At 34.8% G+C, this 21852-nt stretch overlaps 2 protein-coding genes across 9 annotated transcripts in view; one reads left to right on the top strand and one right to left on the bottom strand.

Moving 5' to 3' along the window:
* The window catches only part of LOC105452571 (protein NDRG3), a 46004-nt gene extending 26501 nt beyond the window's left edge, over nt 1–19503 (bottom strand). For 2 of the 8 annotated variants that reach the window (XM_011693792.1, XM_011693791.1), the window contains exon 1: nt 5346–5734. Coding sequence is in view for 1 of the 8 variants with exons in the window: in XM_011693793.1 (XP_011692095.1) it covers nt 18904–19133 (230 nt within the window). In the remaining 7 variants the exon portion in view is untranslated. Of the gene's footprint in view, nt 1–5345; nt 5735–18903 lie in introns of those variants that run through there. The other 6 variants (XM_011693794.1, XM_011693795.1, XR_974756.1 and 3 more) reach the window with 5 other exon arrangements.
* LOC105452572 (FK506-binding protein 2) overlaps nt 1–21852 on the top strand; it is a 166353-nt gene that overhangs the window by 34767 nt on the left and 109734 nt on the right. Inside the window, exon 2 of the mRNA XM_011693801.1 lies at nt 12657–12739. Coding sequence (XP_011692103.1) covers nt 12657–12739 — 83 coding nt within the window. The remainder of the gene's footprint in view (nt 1–12656; nt 12740–21852) is intronic.

Below are 21852 nucleotides of genomic sequence, written 5' to 3'. Positions count from 1 at the left end.
AATTAATATTATTACATAAGTTACTACATAAAAACGGGAAAGGAGGAAAAGAGAGCAAGAGAAAGAAGAGAGGAGAGAGCAGGATTCAATTATAAATATTTTCTCGTACTGCAAATTTGTAAAATAAACATTTTTTCATTCCGTATTTATTACAGTCTCTAGTGTAAACAGTTTTATCGAGCTCCAATTTAAATTTAAAATCAGATTGTGCAAATGTAGAGGAAAGATATAAACATATTTCGCTGAGTTCTGCTGTTAGCTTGGACTTCCGGATATGAAATCGCGTTCTATTTACGAAATGTACAAAAGCTCAAATAATTCCGTCATTTTCATTACATAAATGAGCAACCTATTATTGTTTCAGCATTTCGGTGTCCTTTTTTTGCAACGTACGTTCGCCAAATCAGCGCAGATTTAATCTACATTTTATTATCATACATGTTATGATATATACAATAATAAACAAATGTACATATTAAATAATGAATGTATCGCAAATTATTAATAAATTTTAGCATTTATATGTTAAAATAAATTTTTACTTGCCGCGAAAGAGAATAAAAGCCTAGTCAGCTTATGTAGAAATACTTTTTTGTTTTGAAAAAAAGTTTTTATTTAATATTGTTGCTGTTTGATAATTTAACATTCAAGAAAATATTTACGAAGACTATATTTCAAGTTATATTGCTTGAGAGAAGTACATCAATTAAGAAATAATTAGAGTACAAAAGTGTGACAGTACGATTTCTGTTTTTTTCTTAATTAGGTTACAAATTAAGTTGCATACTTTGTATCGAAATTGTTATTACCGATGCCTCGCTTCCGCTAAAATGTGAGAGATGAAGTGAAGATACGTGTCATGGAACGATTGTCGACATGCACAAAGTCCATCGAGTTCGTCGTATGTCGAAAGAATCATGCATGGCGACATGCCAGTTGTGAAGTGTTTATGCATGTTCGTGAAACACTGTTGATTAATATAGAAAACGTGCGAACAAGAAACAGCAATCAGTGTTTTCTAGTCATACTATCTTTAACAGCAAATCAAGCGTTATGCAACAAATAATCAATGAATAAAGTAAAAGTCTGTACAATATATAATTCGGGAGGTTTGTTTCTGAATTTTATTAACTACTGATCTTATTTTGCGCGCAAAGGTAAGACGGAACATGACGTGACATAAATTCGTGACAGAAACAGACGTGTGTAAAGGAAAAACTTGCGCAATAAATAAATATCGTTTCGGATTGATCTGCGATTAACGCCACTTCGTCGATCCATCGATCAAAAGAGATACCACCTCCTATATATCCCTCTAATGTCCCATCAACATTATCGGGAATAATTGATAAGCGCACACCCAATTTATTACACGCACAGATATCTGTTTTATAAATACGGGTGCAGTCGGTTCATTGATATGACACACTTGTTCAACGAATCGCAAATAATCAGTTAAATAACGTTTATACTCGAAAGTTTTATTATCGTGAATTACTATAAATATATATACTCCAAACCGTAGATCAGTCGTCGATTGCAAAAGTTAAGACCGTAACTTGTTTTATTTTTTTATTTTTTTCAAGAAATGCTAATTTGTTCAGGCAAGAAAAAGAATACAAATACTGTAGCGCCGGTCTAACCACGTGCATGCAAAGTTCTTCCTGTCAATTAAGATTTCCGTCGGTTAAGAAAATTTATTTCAAGATGCGACAAAATTATGTGTTACGATCGTTGTTACCGAACGACAAGAATGACAACTGCGCATTAAAGCGGAGCGCACGAACAACCTTTGAGTGTGAAAAAATGATAGGTCGTTTTACAATATAAAACATCGCAAAAGAAGTTGTTATTTAGGTTAAATTAATTATTGAATAACTAATTGTTAAAATAAAGGATCTACATAAACTTTAAAAATTTAAACATTTAATTGCATTAAAGTGATCATTCGAATTAAAACTGGTCCTCAATTTCGAATCTCTATATAGTGTAAACTAAAATAATTCGCAAGAAAAGTATAAAAGTATGAAAGAAAGGTAAAAGGTGAATGCTAAAAATAATTCGCGAGAAATATGAAAGAAAGGTATAAGGGGGAGAATCTTCTATTTCAATTTATCCCACTTCAAGGCAAACGCGTGTGTCATTCTGGAGCCAAGCTCTTCAAATATCGATGACGTTGAGTGCAGCTGGATCAGCTGCGGATTCGGCTCGCTTACGTCTTAGCGCCTCGCGCCAGCCGACGGGAAATCGATCTGGCCAGGACTTTTCCGGGCAAAATATGTATGCATATCGGGTGATCACCGCGTGATCGTCAATTCGCGGATAGACTTCTGCGCGCGTGTTGTAAGCGGGTCCCCGGAGAGTCGCGTATTGATTTTTCGCATGGATACTCGCGTGTAACGTCGGGGTTAACCCCGTTTCTCGACATCTAATTTTTCGCCCGAGGCTAGCCGACTTGACGTCCACTGAAATCGTGCGACTGATTTACGACATTAGGGATTTTAATAGCCGAATTACGGCAGACATTAGATCATGTTAGATTATTTTCAGAACAATCGAATGTATTAGATTTACATAATTTTCAAGTGTATCCTTCACGATCCACGATTAATGATTGATCGAGCGATTATGGGTTGTAATCGTTGAGATTATCTATGATCAATCATTTGATACACGAGGTCGTTATTAAGAGGACTGAAAGGTCAAGTTGCCTGAACTTTATGCTTATTTTTGTCAATTTTTTTTCGAAAAACCGGATGAATGTACTAAAGCAAAATTGTAAGTGATATTTATATTAATTCATGCTAGAAATATATAAATAATATTGCTTTCAAGTTGCAAATTGGTGAAATGAAGCTTAATTTTTGGCATATTATTGCAAAAAGTTAAAAAATCGAACTTTTAGAAAAACTTATTTAAAGTTTTTATACAATTTCCATATGATTATTTATACATATTTACAGTATTTACAGTATTTAGAAATTGCCTAGACTGTATGTAAAAGCAGATTTTCAAATCTATAGCCTAATTATATGTCCAATTATTCTAAAGCTATATCCTTTTTAGTTTTCTTTTATTTTACTTGTTTGTTTTTGTTATAGTTCTCTTTTGAACATTTATGCGTTGATATGTCGGTGTCGTAAAAAATGGCTTTTATCTTCTTTATCACAAACATGCTCGCTATCCATTGAAAATTTTGTTTTAAATGACAGAAACCCATAACAATTATCGTTAAAAGTTGCTATAAATAGGCTGCACACCAACAATTTCGACTCTACTGAACAGGTTTTCTGCATTAGTTTCCTATTTATTTAGAATATGTATCAATAAATAAAATAACATTAAACACAATAAAAAAAATATAATAAATCAAAACGTATATAAGCATGTTTAGTAGAACGAGATCAGGTAGAGAACATATCTACATTTTATTTTCACACGTCACTCGATATTATCGGCTGTAATTTCTGGAATTTTTGAATTTCCAATGTGAAAGTTTTAGAATTAGATATATAAATGTTACTTTTGAAAAATGCAAAAAAAAAGATTTTTTGATCTTGTAGTCCTCTTAATACCAGCTATGAACAAAGAAGCATGTTATATTTTTAGAATTTGTTACACAGAGATGTACAAATATCAATGTGAGTTGAACTATTTTTTATATCTTAATTATTGTAAAATGTTATATAATTGAGTATCATGTAGATAATTGAGTTTTGAGTTGAACATTTCTGGCATTTCTGATCTTTCTATTAGCTTTATTTACCAGGCCAATTTAACAGAGATTTCAAATTGTCACAGTAATTAAGTTACGTGAAGAAACGTATTTATCTCTGGTAACGAACTTTTTGTTCATACACATTTCAGTTTTTATAGATTAAACTTATTAAATTTTTTATTCTGAAAACGTAAATTAATTAATAAAATAATAATTGAATCGCTGATCCGTCTACGTTCCTCATTTATGTATGATATTTCAATGAGTAACATGTATGACGAAGTAAAGCTTTATAAAATATATGAATTTTTAGGAAGAAGAATTTCTGCATGTTCTTTATGCTTTACTTTAGTATAATTTTTATCAAAATTAATTTATACATGTCATAGCTGGTTTTAACTTTCAACCGATAGCTCTGAAAATAATGACTAACATTCTCGACGAGAAATCTTATCTGACAGTTTACTCTCGTATCCCGAGATTATTTTTTCCATTGTGTAATTCACTCGTAGATGCTTCGAGCATCGTGCACAGCTGTAAGCCGTTACGTCTGCGATCAAATAGCGGGTAAGATAATTGTTGGACGCTGGTAGGGAATAGGACGCAATGGTTTTTGTTTGTTTCTCTTTTAGAGAAGAAAAGACATAAGAATTTTTCTTCATAATTTTATTACTTGAGAAAATTACTTGAGTTTTTTTTCGTAAAAACATGAGACTAATAATTCTTTTCTAATTTCTGACTCGAAACTTTATGAGACAAAATATTACGAGACGCAAATTATTTAAAAAAAAGTTGGAAGTTATTAGTTAATTTTTTGTATTAGGCCTGAGATTCAATACTGAGAATGATTGTTCTGTGAAAGTTGTCGTTATGTAAGCATGCTCTACAGATACTCTGCAGTTCCTAGGAAGTCTAGGAGCAGGAGGTACATGACGTTGCTCGCGTGTATATCGTTTACATGGTTCTTTCAAGTCTAATTAAAGTAGCTTCTATTGAATGTTTAAATTTTCAAAAATATCAAAAATATATATATAAAGAAGAGGATGCTCTGATAAAAAACAGAAAAAGAACAGGACCAATTTCTGTCGCAGTACGTAACGACAGCGCGCGAATAGGAAAGTTCAAGCGAGAGTTAACGATTGTCACTATTTTATTTTTACGACGTCTTTCCTGGGAACGATCGATTGTCCAGTCTAACCCCGTTTCTCGCCCCTGGTGGAACCGATTCGCCTAGGAGGCGACACTACACCGAGATCTTTTGCGCGATGTCGTTGGCGCGCGATCGATCTAGCGCGCCAGGTTCGACCTTCGCAGCGTCGCATGACACAACGTCACCGACCGCGGCTCGCCGCTGCAACCTCCGTCGACGACGACGACGACGACGGCGACGACGAGATCCGCGTGCGAACGCGAGTTGCGCGCGCGTGCAAGCAACTAACACCAACAACGATTTCACGAGCGCGCACATCGAACACACTCCATTTGAACCATACGGACTATAGTAGTGCTGATCGATAGGTCGAAGCGGTCGAGAGATTCCCGAAGGGATGGCAGACAAAGGGAGGGGGGGGGGAGACAAGGAGGATGTAGACAGGTGATGTGGTAGACAGCTGGTCTGGGGACTCACCTCTTCCTGCGTGAGTTCCGCTGCGGGGTCCGCGTGCTGAAGAAGAGTTGCAGCTTTCGTGCGGTCCTGAACGCGATTACTATGAAAACCCCCTTAATGGGTACGTTCGCGCCTCGATTGCGGTTACAGTTACCGCGCCTTAAAGCGAAATCGCGCGTAATCGGAGGCGTAATCGCGCCCTACGATTTCAAAATATGATTTGACGGCCGTTCGCCCGCTCGGTACGCGTCTTTCGATGCGACGGTCACGAGACGTGCGTGAAGACGGAGCACCGTGACGAGACTGACGTTAAAGAGCGCAACGGTGTTCCCAACGACGTCGTACGATTACTGAATGCCCGAGTGCACGGCGCCTCCAACTACAGGCTGGTCAATGGGAATGCGCGTTGCTCCATGCGCGGTACACTCCGGATCGAACCGGTTACGGACAGGCTGTCGACATCTGGTCACGAGGAGGCACACTGTACACTGTCGGCCTGTCACCCGTGTTCAGAATTCCCGCTGCGCATGCGAAGACAGAGGGTGACCTTGAAGCACAGTCGGTCGATTACCGGACGGACCTCGACGGACTTCCCCGGAGAGCCCCCTGAAGAGGATAAGCGAATCCCTCGGTGTTCCATCGACACAACAGAAAACCACGATATCTAACGTTGGTCTAACATTGGTGCAACGCCAGTGCAAGTCTATGCCAGTAGATGGAATTTGCACAAAGAAGGATGTTAAAAAAGACCTATTTTTTTTTCGTTGTGCTTGGAAAAATTAAAATAGACATTATTTCTTCAATTTTTTGAGGTTCGAAATTCAATGCTGCTAATTAAAAATGACGTCACATGATGGGAACACATAGAAAAAAAATAGAGCGTTTTAAACGCGTGGTGTTGCAGTCATTCGCTGTGCTACGTTTTTTAAAACAAAAGAGGTCTTCAAAGTTTAAAACGGTTAGCCGGAGATTCTTCAGTCTGCAGAAGAGCCGGAGATTCGTTCAAAAAGCCGGAGTCTCCGGCGGAAAACCAGAGGAGTGTCACTCGCGTGTTTGATATTTTTGCGATTAAATAGCATTTTTACAAAAATATACTATATTTTTAACGTCAAAACGTAATGTATTTTAATATCAAAATGTAGTGTAACTTTTTTTCCCGACGTTATATCTCTATCTTATTAATTCGCAAAAATTTTTAAGTATCCCTTGTACATACACATACAGACTAATTCGATATTTTGCAATTACTTCGCAATATTATATATGTGTTTCTAGAAATTCAATTAATTCTGTACTATCACTCCATCCTCTTCTGAATCTTTTGACCGGCTCTCGTTCTTCAAATTGGCTCGCAAGAACCGAAGAGCTGTCTAAGCGACTGTCTCTCGTAATCGAGCCGAGCTGAGTAGCAGAAGAATGGAACAACGAACCGGAAATGCTCTCGAGAGGGTTTAAGAGGCGCTACGTTTTATGGAATTCACTCGGAGGCGAGCGAGAAAGATTAAATGCGAGGCGGGGAAAGCTGTGATGAGATCTCTACGGATGAAATCGGTGCTTCGGAATTGCGGAACGTGCGCTGGGAAGAGCGGGGATTTAAAATCGCGAATCTCTCTATTATTTCCGTCTCTCTTGACGACACCGCGGAATAAATGAGAATGTCTTCCATGCTCGTCTCTCAGCGGCTGGATAATCCATTTCCTGGATTACTTACTGGCAAGCCCGCCTTATTTATGCTCGGCTAAAAGAAATTTTAAGAGTCAATTAGCATAATACCGCGCGATAATTCCGAAGGAGAAGTGCTTTGAATTTCATTCATAAAGTCGTCTTTTATAAAGTATCGATTTGCCACAAATGCCACAAGTCACACGTGATACATCAGACTGTCCGAGAAGAAATACCACCCGAATAGGAAAAGGGTGCAGAATATCCCCGGGAAAGACTTGACGTATCTTTTCACATCCGTTTACGAATCCCCACCAATGCGATGCTCGAACGCCCACCCCTAAACTACCCCTCTCATCCTGCCCACCCGTTGCTCGCAGCCTTTAAACGTTACTGCTAAACTTCGGGATCTCCTCTCCGTGGGGTGATATATATTTCCGCGAGTATATTCATCATAAAAATGTATATTTATGTATACTTCCGCTAGCCCGTCGCTCGGTTATACATACATATATTGTTACCGCACGTCACCCCCGCGGGTTCTCGTCGGACTTACCGCCGCGCCGCCCTGTATATACACGTCCGAAAAAGGTGCTTTATAATGCGCGCGGAACGTAGCGGACATATTTTCCCCGTCTATGTCCTCCTGGTATGTTGTATTCCTTCGCGACAGAAGGAGCCGGTCCTTTGTAGATAGGAAAAAAAACTCGTCGGGGGCGGTATTTAGTCTGTCAACCGACATGACGAATCGCCGCGAGGAGGGTCGGCTTTGGCGAGCTGTATGGAATATTCCGCGTTATGCTTCGTTATGATATTTAAAATTCGCAAACGAAAAATGCGTTTTATATCTTACATGAGAATCACGATTCTTTACGATTTCCTTACTGATACCTGTATATTAAAAAGACTTTAATTTTTATTAAAATCAAATTGAAGACTAGGAAATAAACGTGGATTACACTAACAATTGAGACAAGGAAATAAATGTATATTTTGGATTAAATGCAATTATAAATGAAAATATAATGCGCGTTACAATAAAAATATTTACATAATCGCGATCGTAAGGCAATATTCCTGGTCGCTATTATGGACCACCCATGGGATTTTCACCCCAGAGAAACAGGTGCAACCGGTCTGGGATACAACGTGCAACGTGTTACGATGCTTTCCCCATGGGCGCGCTTCGATAAATTCGCCCACAGGATCTTCCTTACGGGACACGAGAGGCGTGCTAGTACGCCATATACTGAAGTTCGTTTAAAGGGAAACGAAATTTTCGGCGGTGAAAATATAGCGCTACGAGAAATATTATATCCTTAGGGACGTAAATGATCTCCTAGGATACACAAAATGCGTAGTTAATGATATTGGATTAATACAGTTTTAATTATTTTAATAGCTATTTGTTATATACGTTTAATGATATTCCTATAGGAGTTTTTAACATATATTACAAGCAGTTTCTTTGTTACTTTTGATGAACATTATTTGAAATGATTATTTCAAATAATGATATTACAGTTAGTATTGTTCTTCTTTTTATATATTACATTTTAGGATATGTAAATTTTGACATTACAATTCAACTTTTATGTACAATATAATATTAAAAATTTAACGCTACTACGAGGTATTTTAAAATTATTCCATCGTTTTTTAATGAAAAACAATAATGAAATATTTTTATAAAATGTCTGTTACACATAAATAGACAAAAAATTGTCATTCTAAATAATGCACTGGATATCACCTTACATTATATATTTTTTAAATCTTATCTGCTATATAAATATAAAATTGACATCGTCAATTTATCTAAGCCATGCAACTTGTAAATCGGTATTGCATAAATGTTTTTTTTTTGACCATTTTTAGGTATTTGTCTTAAGTTATTATAGTATTTTTCGAATAAAGCAGCATTGTGTGTATAGAGAAACATTGCGAAATATAAAAATTTAAACAGTTGCGGCGAAACGTTGCAGTATCTAACTGAGCTATCGGTCACGATGTCGTTTTACTGCGAACTTTCGTGGAAATTTAATATTAATACGCAATTTCGTCTCTCTGTCTTTTTCTGCTCCGTAGGTACTGGCGCGTATGCACGCACACTCACACACATGCACACGTACACACATGCACATATACACGTGTCTTTAAGATCTAATATTTATATAGGTATAACAGGGAGATACAAATGACGATAACGTGCTTCTTTCTCGCCTTTCTTAAAGTGCGCACGATATAGTACGCTTGAAACTTTTCTAGGCTTTTTTTATTTATATTATACTATTGCTTTTTAAATTGATGGTCGGTTAGAATTAATATGCTTTTTAAAACGGTTTTCTTAAAACGCAATACTTTTATTTTTTAATCGACAAAATACTTAAAAGTCTTGAAATTCATATTTAAATTCGTAAATACGAAAACACTTTCTGATCAACCTGATATATATATTTAATTTATTACATATTATATTGTACATTATGTAATTATGTAGAAAGGCAATATTGTTGTTAATATGATATAATTTTTAACGCGTTGAAATTTCCTCGAGATAATTACAATTCTGAAATTTTTTCTATCATTATACGTAGTTGCACGCGACCGCTCCGCGTATAGTAATCTTTTATTCTAAAAAATCGCTAAAGTAATTTGTTTAGAGCCACCCCTATATACGGGTGCTTATATGTCATGGCCGTGGAATAATGTATGAGTGCATTGAATTATCTTCAACCGTACTGCTGCTGCATCATGTTAAAAATTCATAAATGATAATGTATTCCGCGTTTTATGCATTACACGGAAGGAAAAGAAATTAACGGGAAATCGTCTGTATCAATAAAATATGTTTGTTATTTATTAGATGGCAATTTGTTCATTTAATAGATGGTGAGTGTAACGTTAAGTCAGATAATTTTTGCCATTTTATTCTATCAATATTTTTTCGCATTTTATTGCATTTTTTAATATATGTATAATTGCTTAATTTGATTTCTAAATTTTACCAAATATCAAATGCATTTGTAATAGTATATGTATAAGTATTATCTCGTCTCTGACATTTAATAAATAATATAACAATTGTTAAATTAAGAAAATAAATATAGCAAAATGTAATAAAAATAAAAAATGGGCTTTTAGATGCTTAATATTAAATTTCTGATAAACTTGTATTTTCGTTTTTAGCGATTCAAGCTTGTTCCAATAAATTTCTACGCGAGTGAATTATTTTCAAAAGTTGTTCCGCCTTATTTCCACGTATTGGAAATGTTAACGAGGGATTGTGCGTGTGGGCGGTTGCATCGAAGGACATGATACCTTTTATATTTTGTAAATCTTCCGAAGTGGACACGCCTTGTGGCTGTTCCTTGTAATTTGTTTGACAAGTAAAATACGCCTTCACAATAAGATATTCATTCGATCAGCACGCATTCGATTGTAAAAAGAGTTTCGTGCGAGCGACCACGGGAACGCGTACTGTGTACTGTGTTGCAGGGTAGATGCTAATGGAGATAAATGTCGCTTACACGGCTTCTTCTTTCACGTTGCCTACGGCTGCATGTAATCATTCTGTGTTTTTAACCGGAATAGTCTGACCGGGAATATTTCCGACGATTTATGACGAGTTGTAAGGGAAATCGCATAAGGGACTCGCACTAGTTGTATCAACAACCTTTTCGTATTTTACATAACAAATTTTACAAATCTGCAAGTTTATCGAAAATGCTTTACATAAAAATACCGACCCTCCGGGGAAGAAATCGATGAATTGAATCTTTTCACTATCAGAGCAATTTATAGATTGTAATCTAGATGCGGAATCGTTAAAAAATTAAATTTAAAAATTACGGTTGGATAGAATTATATTATTATTCCATGGAATGGATTATTCCATTATTTATACATGGAAATCTGTAATAATAATAGTGCTTCAATTATCATGGATTTCTAAATTATCATAAAAATTCTGTTCTAATCAATGTACAAATTTAATATATGTACAATTAAATAGATGTGTATTATTATAATATTTAAATAACTTGAAAAATACGTAAATAATTAAAAAAATTTGATCTCGTGATTTTTACTCGTTTTTCTATGAAAAATTATTTCTTGTTTTTTAATGATATAATGGAGATATGTATATTGTATACATACATACTCAATAGCGCATAATTACAAGGTTATATATAAGATTCTTTCAAACATCAGACAATACTTTAATGGCATTTTAGAGATTAATTAAAGGTACAAAATCAAGCCTTTAAGTTTGTAATTACATTTGAACGCATATCAATATTATATATCATTAATTGTCATTTTAGGTAATATTGACTTTTATTGAATTCATTGATTCTACTGATTTTGATTTTTAATTTATTACATATGTTTTGATGCATTGTAATCATACAATATGCATCGCATATTGTAGTTATGCAATCATATAGCTACTCTTGCAGTACAAGTGAGCCAAGCGAGAGAACTAATCAGCGTTGCGGAAAAACATCAACAATAAAAATCTCTTACACGATTTTTTTTTATGAAAGTGAATAACACATAAAGTATTGTTTTAACGAATTGGGGCCAAGATATGGAGTCTTGACACTCGCCTTTTCGGTGTACTGTAGGTTGCGTACACAAGATCACCACACTATTACTTCTGCGAATAGATACTCGAGCGAGCAAGTAGCGGCGTGAACCGCTACGTATATATGCAATCGCTTTATTTCTCGATCGCAACAAGTACCAGGAGATATCAAATCCAATTATTTTTTATGCAATTATCATAGCTCGTGATTATAACTGCGTGATTAATTTACTTCAGTCTATGGAGATGATATTCACTGAAGCAGATTTCGCACAATTTATTCATTTAAAACGAGCATCGACGGTAGAAAATGGAAATTATAAAATGTTCCATTCGATATGGGCGATAATATTTTTTAAATGATGCTTGAATTTAAATACATTAACTTACCGCACACTTTAAATTTTCACAAATTTAAATATAATTTGATTGTCATTTTTGAACTGAGAGCGAAAAGTAATATCCGAATCATCGTGTGATTTAAGTAATGAGAATTTATATCGAGCATTTATTAATAATATACATAATTTACAGGATTTTGACGTAAATGTAATAAGTGTGTAATACTAAATTCTGATTATATATTTTTGAACAGTCCATTGCATTTTAATTAACCATTAACTCGACTTTATTAATCGTATCGTATCGCATGATATCAGAGTGAAGTTTTTGGCGCTATTTCCCAATTTGTTTATCATTAAATTTTGCGGATACGAAACTTCGATCGACATCGGTCTGAGGGACTTCGCGATGTGTTTAATTAGTAACTACTGTCGTAATTAACCCCATGTTATAATATTTATATACCGCATAGCATAAATATGACATTCGTGCATTGATAATTTGTTAAAACCTTTCGCCATTTGAAGTTCGTTCATTACGCTAATTTGCGTAACATCGCGAATGTTGAACGAACTATAGTTTTCATACGATCGTATTTTTTTTTATGTTTACCTGTTACTTTTCCATATCGCAATAATAAAATGCGCGCCGCGTACGATTAATGTCAGGAGTGTCGTACAAAATACTGCAACCGTTATATTTTAATGACTAAGCGATCGCAATTAACTGTGTTTTAGCGAGTGAAGAACGAGACGAGTGGAAGAACAAACAATGGGAGGACACGTTCAGGAAGTCATGGGATGCGTAGCAGTCGTATGGGGTGAGTAATTTGTTATCGAATTTTACTTGTTATCTGTGGACTTAATCATTGATAATTATTTTATGTTTGTAATAATTATTTCTTGAAATATTAATTATTTTGACAATGATTATAATTTGGATACATTTGCATTTTATAATTTAATATAGTGCGTGCATTGTAATTGAGTTATGAAAATCAATAATAGGTGACAAATCGGTAGGCGCAGTTTGTAGACGCAGTTGCGAACGAAAACTTTTACGCGACACCACTAAATAATTTTTAATATTTTTATATCTAATTTTTGACTCTAATTAATTTCCAGAATGAACTAAATATTACATTTCGTTGTTTGATATTCTATACATTCAGAAATAAGATTTTAACATTGGAGCTTTACTTGATGATAATTTCAAGCAGAGAAATTCTCGAATCTTAAGAAAAATATTTTTATAAAGTTTTGTATTTTTTTCGTACAATTTTACAAAAGTTGATATAGTTAATCGTGTACTTATGCATATCTTAGAATTCGTGCACTATTATAAATATAAACATCTATTTATTGCTAAGTTGTTTGTGACATAGTTTTCATGCTATAATTTTCTTATTCAATTTCTCCCTACGTGTTTTTTGTCTAAAATTAAAGTAGCAAATTACTATCTTTTGTTAATAAAAGATACCGCGTTAGTATTACAAATTAATGAGCTTCTGATTTGACTGATATTTTCTTGTGATATTTTAACTTCTTATAAAATATATACACACATTTAAATTCCGTCTGACACAGATAATTTCTAGAAAATTCTAAAAATATGTGTGCAGTGACTCATGTCTATCGCGAAGGTGACCAGAATGTTTAAATTATCATAACATTATTGCATAATTTATTCTATTCTTACGTATTAAAATAGAGTCTAATAAGACTAGGACAATCTGTGTGTGGCTACATTGCTTTTTTTTTTTATCGATGCAGCTTAATATCTTATAGTTACAGTTTAACGTTCGAAATTTGTATCAATATTATTTGAACTAACTATTCATTTTTTTTTAATTAACGAATTTGTTCATGAGGCGTCATTACTTATGTTTCTCCACACGGCGAAGCAAGGCTAACCAGCATTGCAATGGAATTACGATGGCTTTTAAAAGGACGTGCATTCGCATAAATAATTCATTGGGTACGATTCTCTCTCTCTCTCTTTTCCTCCCTTCCTCCGTTAGATTTCACGCTAACCGCGACGGTGGCGTCATGCGCGCAACAAATCCTTCTCAGGCGAAGTTCGGAATTTGTACGCACAATTATGCAAATATATCGGCATTCTCGGTCCGGGGCTCACCTATCGTGTTAGGCAACGAACCTGCCTAAACCTTCGCGAAAGCTTTGCATTTCGCGAAAGGGACTGTTATAACGACCGACTCGATTTCGCGCAAGCTTGACAAATCGAGTACCTGCCGCGTCTTAAGGGTGAATAAATAATTATTCGCATCTCCGAACTTTCTTCGGAATTTGAAGATACGATCGGGTAGTAGGAACCGGAACGGAAAGATTGCCGAAGATTTTACAATTGAGTAAGAGAAGATAACAGATAAGTAGAGAGAAAGAGAGAGGGGAGGAGGAGGGAGAGAGAGAGAAAGAGAGCAATTAGCAATCTTTTAGAGAGAATTAACATTTTATTTTTTAATGAAATTTATGCTACTTGATAATATATAATATTGTGGTCTAGAGAGTAATTTAGAAACTTGTCTGTCATTTTATAAAAGTTTAGCGCTTGACCAAGTTTTAAGAAATAAAAGCATAGTAGATTATTAGAATTTAAAAACTTCTATAATAAATTGGAAACTGCGAACGACATTTTATATGTGCTTCACTCTTTTCCGATATAGAGCAAAAATTGTAATAAAATACGAAATGATTTAAATTGATTCTTTAATATAAGAAGTTACTATTAAAAATCTCTCGATATCATGCAATACAAATTTTTCTATTAAGAAATTTTATCTAACACAAATATTAATATTTACTAAAAAATTACATTGAATCGAATAAAAGTTTTCGCAATAAAATGAATACAATAAATACATTAATATTTTAAATTTTTATTTAATCTTAACAAATCGTTTAAAATGTGACTATAATTTAACAATCAATAGCCAGTAAATATTTTGTTTGAAATTTTAGGAAATTACGTCTGAAAAAGTGTATAAAAATTCAGCAGAATAAAGAATAAAGTTTTGAAAAATTACAAGAAATATTCGTGTATAATAGAGTGAGATCATAAAAATAAATTATTTCAATTAATGATACTATTCTGTTGAATATACTGTGAGAATTCGCAGAATTCAAAAATTTTTTTTGATGCGTAGAATACAATTTTATCACGTGTACGATCTTGTCTTAATTATTTCTAACTTTACGTCATATACATTATACATACGCTTCACCTTATCGTATACAATTAGCGTAGTTGTATTGCCCATAGTAACAATCGCAACAGTTTTACAAAGAATATATGTTGCACAAAAATTTTACTAATAAATTAAACGCGTTTTTCTCTATAATTTAATATAATCTTGCGTTGCTATACTCTACCTTTACTCTAAGTTTTGTTTTGATGACATTTTTTTTTAATGATCTTGTTTAATCAGTAATAGTATAATAATAAAATAAATAACATTTTATTAAAACAGATGCGTGACATATCTGTTTCGTAACACTGTTATTGAATTAACAAAATTATTTTTTCAATTAAACTATTCTTGGCTAATGCTGTTAGTACAGTAACACTTTCTCGTATAGAGTATGGGAGCCGCTACCGCGTCTCCTGATTATTAAATTATTAAAATCAATTTTTAACGTATTTTAGGTGTATTTACTTTTTAAATATTTTATTACTATATGTTTGCGCTACATGCGCGAAAAAAATCTTACAAAAAAACAGTTGTTGTTTAAAACAAAAATACAATTGCTGTTTACGGAAACTGAATCATATTTCGCAAAATATCGTTAAGTTAATCATTAATAGCGTAGAAAAGAACGACTGCACTTCTTTAGTATAGTTGTAGAGTTGTTTGCAGCGCGACGCAAAGCCACGAGCTTAACGGTTTCACTCGGGCTTCCAGTTCACGGTAAATATTTAATGGCGAAACCGATGGGATTTGCTGATCAATGTAAACCCTCTTCCGCTCGTCCAGCTCCTGAGGCAAGAGCCACGTGGCATCTTTTGCTCCCTTTGCCGTTCTGCGCGGGGGAGAGGATAAGGGGGTGGTGGCGGACGGGGAAAGCGAGTTCACCTACCAATTTATTTTCGTCCAAATGGAAAGAACCTCGCCAAGGGTCGGCGTCGCGATGCTTTTTTGAGGTTCGAAACGAGAGACGGAGGTTTATATAGTTCGCGAAAGAAGCCGTTACCATCTTGGCTTCTTTTGATATTTCGGCCCATTTGGCTTCCATTCGAATTTATTGCCGTTTGGAAGGAAATATCTTCCATGTTACTCTAATTCGATAATCGATGTTATGCCTTCATAATACTGAATTATGAAAGACTTGTTAAAAGTATTGCATTGATAAGCAAAACGTGAAAATAGATTGCTAAAAACCGGCAAGACAAACATAGAACTGATTGAATTTAAACAGGATTATTTCTGTGTAGTAGAAAGATAAGAGATAATTCTGAGTTTGTTTTCAATCAAGATAGACCTTCCATAAGGGAAGCGTTCATTGGAAGAATTATCTTTAGTTGTTTGTGTGTCCGTTTAAATGATTAATACTTCTAGAGTAAAAATGACTAGAGGAGAAGATGGTATTATGATCTCCCATTTACATTTTATACAATAACTTTTCCAGGCAACACAAAGTTTAAAATCGGAGCGTAAGATCATCTTTGCGAGAGACGTCTAAAAGACGTCTTGTCTCTCGATTTTGGACTTTGTGGTTGTCTGTTACTGTTAATAATTATTATTTATGTTAAGAATTATATCTACCCATTATATCTACAAGCGCTACATAATACTACCTTCTCTTCTAACATTTTTCCAATGTAATTCTCTTTTTAGATCAATTTTTAAAATGATATAATTATTAGAAATCTTTCACAATATCCGTGTCAACTAATAAGAATGTTGTAATCAGTGTCACACTTATATAACCATAACCGTATAAATAAAGTCTCACAATAAATATAAATTTCTTCACGGTTCGCGTCCAAGCGGATTGCGGAAAGCGCTCTCGGACGTGCATTGTTGGCGAAGTATCTATAAAATCACTCGGCCGGAATGCGATCGATGCGGTGATCAAAAATGCCAAGACGATCGGGGGTATATATTTTCTGAGGGGACCGAGAGCGCGTTATATCTTTCGTCTGGACCACACGTGCTGAAAGAATATATTGAGCGCCGCCACCGTCGCTGCCGTCGCAGTCGCGGCTCGTAACTGCAGTCGCCTTTTGACTCTGCATCCGTGCTGCATCTCTCTGCGCAGACACTGATCCGAACAAATGGCACGCGCGTGCATGCGTTGAGGAATACCGAGCGAGGAATTCTCTGCGAAGATGCACGTGAACAACGTCCAGAACGAGACTCGGGTACCGACACGTTTTTATTCTTTTTCGGACATGCCGTTTCATTAGAGACGAGTCGTGCAACATGTTTTCATTTCACACGAGTCGGTCGGGTTTCAGTTTTATTTCAGTTGTTTTAGTCGCTTTGTTTACTATACCTATTTCAAATTTCAGCTCTATGGAAATACCGCAAAATGAAATTTAAGAATTTTCAATCCTTAAGTCTCAGGTACATATTATTTATTGGCAAGACAAAAGAATTATTATTTTTTATATTTGTAACTTCATTGTAAAGGCTAAGAACTGTAAAAATTGTAAGTAAACATAATTGCAGTCTTTTGCTTAAAATAATAAGCAACGTGTAATTTACTTGTAAATTTGTAATTTGAATGAAGTGGTTAAGAGTGTATAACATATTTAAAATTACAAGTAACGAGATATCTTATATTTAAATAAAAATAAACTTAAACCGTGTCTTAAACCGTAGTATAATCACAAGGTTATGTATCAAGTTATACTTTAATTAACTGTTTTTTTTAAATTATTTAAAAATTTTTAATGCAAAATAAAAATCATAAGTTTAAAAAAGTAATTAAATTCTAAAATTGTATAATACAACAAGTGTTGTATTGTATTAAGTACGCCACTGGTTTTCAATGGAAAATTATTGGAGAGAAACATTTATTAATTAACATTTCTTTCTAAATTGTGTAATTTAGCTTACACATTTGTATTATGAGTCATATTTTATCGCATTTACCGCGCGATTAGTTAATTTGTTAGTCGAGCAGAGTAACAGCTTAGCATCAAATTATTCAATATTTCCGGGCGACTAAATCCGTTAATCGGTGAACTACTATAATGCAGCACGGATTGACGATGAATTCGAATACGCTTCTGTCAATTAATCTATCGGAAATCGTAGCGGATTTTGATAAATGAGAAAATCTTGTTGATAATCTTGATATTCCGATCAAGTAGATTATAAGAAATATATGACTATTAATCTAAAAATAATTTAAGAATTTGATAAAATAGCTGACATTTATTTATCAAGTGTCATTGTTTATACATTTGGCAATTAAAAAATAGTTATATGACTTTAATTGAAAGGATAAAAGTTTACACTATGTGAATTTTAGAAATGCCAAAATTTTAATAAATAAAATAAGATAAAATTTTATTTGTGTTACAACCTTTTTAATTAAATTGAGTTAAAATGCTATGTAATATGATAAATTTTATATCTCATACATATTCTCGGGAAAGTTATTTGAAAAAAATTGATAAATTCTGTATGCATAACATATTTTAAATTATTTTTATTATATTATTATATCTTTATTTGTTTGATCAGTTAAATTTCCGAAGTTTTTTGTTAAAGCTTCTGCCTCTGTTTTCTATTTAAAAACATAAATGTGAAGCAATAACACTATTTATTCAAAGATGTTATCTTAACGTACAACTTAATGCCACTGTATTATATTTTGTCAGATTTACCATATATTGTTAAGATTTATTAGCATTCAAAATAATCTTAAGGAATATATAATTTTAAATTTAGACATTTTTTTTTTTAAACAAATGCGTTAATTTATCTAATTTATTCTGAATTACTGATAAATGTACCTGTGATACGTCGCATTGGTGAAAATCGCCATCGAGGGCTCCAGAACGAAAATTTCTCCATCTCCGCGTTTCACCCTGATGTTGTGATAAATCGCAATCTTATTCCTCTCGTTGGTCGAGCTCGGAAAGGCAGAAGTAGTAGACATAGAAATACCATCCCCAGGCAAGTGATAATCCTCTTGCGGGCACCAAATCTTCGGTCTGGCATACTCCGATATCCTCTTAATCATCCTTCTTTTCACTTTATCCGTTCCACTTCGTTGAGTTTTTCCCCCTTCGCGTTTTCCCTTGCCGCGTCTTCACAAATGTCCGAGTTGAAAAACAAAATCTCTCGATCGTACCGTCGTCGATCTGCGTTGGAAATCACATCAACGATCGATAGTTCACCTACGGCTCGTCACATCCGACTAACCGATATAGACTGTGTCAACTGTGTGTCACATTGAATGCTCACCTTTTATATAGACTCGCCTACTGAACACATTGGTTAGGAAATAGCACAATTACGTTGGCGATAAGAGGGCTCGCCGGCGTCGATGTAATAATTTCGTTACGCCAAATTGAACAGATAAATAAGAGGCACTTGCCCCTCCACCGTCATGATTGGCTGACGATTCACCTTGCGAGCGAGTTTGAAAAACGTAGAAGAATAACACAAAAACACAAGAAGCGAAGAATGAGGAAGTTCCCGGGAAACGCGCGTTATTCGAGCTTTTGTGACGCACTAAGCCCCGATTCGCGACAACGTGCAAACGGAAATTCTCGACTCAAGGAAAAACCCCCTCCCGCTGCAACCCCCCCAGGTAAAGCGAACTGCGATCGCGGTTGACTGCCGGTGAAAGGAAAATCGCGAGGACGCTCTTCGAGTTCTTGACGTTTACTTGCTGGTAGCGTGCGGTACGCGCTAGCAAAATTGCCCGAAGGCTCTTCTTATCCGTTGCTCGTGAGGTAGATAATAAATAACTATAGCTTGCAAATGGATTTGCGCGTTTAGCTTTTTAATAGTCATGACTGGAATTTGATTACCATTTAATCTTTTATACTTTATTCAAAACCTTGAGAATTAGTTTCCGTAAGTGGAAAATTCTGTAATTTTTAATTATTACCTACCGCATGAATGATGATTATTAATCGAGATATATATATTTTTCTCACATATAATAATTACATTTCATACTAGACAAAATTTTCTCATATTTTATATGCGCGGTCTGCGCATAAAATGTGATAATTTTTATATTCTTTTTGGATCTTTTTTTTTATTGCAGAGTATATTTGCAGAATATTTTCCGTCTATAAAAGTTTATCGTGTGCAAAAAGAGGAGTAGGCTACTGACGTGTACAGTATTTGCACAAAATTTTGGTTGATTCTTCTTGCGCGAGCGCAGCATCATCGAAGAAAGTCGAATCTGCATGAAAAAGTTTGGCGCCTTTGCTTTTCTTGTTTCGTTGCCGTTATCCGCGGGCTTCAAGATAAGCCTTCTCCTCGAGTTTACTTCTCGCAGTATGTACATACGACTTCGTAAACTGTTCCTCGGAGAATCCATCGCTGCGGTATTATCGGTCGCGTTATTCTCCCTCGGCACGAGCGCACGGCTTTGGTCTTTTTTCTCCCCCCCCCCCCTCGCCTTCCTCTCACCACTGTGTCGAATTCAAAAGGAAGACGCCTTAACAGAAGCAGAAATATGAACACACACGCGCCTCAGTTTCGATGTTATGCACGTGGGAATTGCAAATATTCTGGCGGGCGGAATAGAGACGAGACACGGCGCTTCTCGTCTCGCTGCAAGAGCGTGGCCGAACGCATCGAAGTAACCAATTGAAATGCTCGCTGCGTTTCCTCACGATCCTTACGACGCTTCTCTCGTGCCACACGCAAAGATATAGTAGTCGGGGCGAGCATAAAGTACGCGACGATATATGCCGCGAGGTGGGTGCGAATTTATGCCCTTATCCCGGCGATGTTGCCGCTCGTCCGTCTCGTACCATCCCGCCAGTGGTTCTACCAGCTGAAAATGCTGGCGAGAATTCATCGTTAAACGCCGGATACTTGGTAGATTTTATGGCACACCGTATATGCACGCAGCTGCCGAATTCTTCAATAACAGCAACGCAAGGTGGATCACTTTTTCCCACGTTCTGAAAGATTTATCTGTAAATTCGTAAACGTGTGGCTGTAGACCGAAAAAGCAAAAGAATTAACAAATAATTTGTTTAATTGAGATTTTTCGTTCGTATTTGTGTAGAACTTATGTCTACAAGTTGTATTTAATTAATTATGTATGACAGTGATTATGTTAATATTAGGTTATAATTTCAATTCGAAATAAAAAGTTAAGAGATGCTTCACTCTATCGCAGATTACTTACTATCGTAGATAATATTATATAATATTATATAAATTGATAATATTATATAATATTATATAAATTGATGTTACTGTATGAGAACAATTTAATTTTTATGGAAGAAAAATGAATAAAAGGGAGGGAAATAATGCAGGTAGTAATATTCGGAGCTATTTTGTTTTAATGAAACCAAGCGATTTATCATCGTCAATTTTCATTTAATTCTCTGACCACACTCGTAATTTACGACTACAGCTGCGAAATGTCACAGATACGTGCCACAAATAAATAAATCACTGGTGAACCGCGGATGAATTAAAAACTGTGACGTGTGGTAGCAGCGCAGATTATGGATATCTCTGTTGCTAACTACCAACAAGAGTATTAAAACAAATTTCTTACAATATTTTAACTGCATAGAGGATTGCATTCAACGTTTTTAGTAATATTTAATTATCTCGTATTTTAACTACTAATTATCAGAAAAATACGAAATATATGCTTAATGAATTGTAGGAAATATTAAAAAAAAAAATTAAAAGTATGATTAAATAAGATATCCTTATAATATGACATATATTAAACTAAAAAATATTGATGA

This window comes from Wasmannia auropunctata, unplaced genomic scaffold, assembly GCF_000956235.1.
Source record: "Wasmannia auropunctata unplaced genomic scaffold, wasmannia.A_1.0 LD336029.1, whole genome shotgun sequence".
Lineage (NCBI taxonomy): Eukaryota > Metazoa > Arthropoda > Insecta > Hymenoptera > Formicidae > Wasmannia > Wasmannia auropunctata.
Note: the sequence above shows the minus strand (reverse complement) of the source record. Positions and strands in the feature narration are given on the sequence as shown.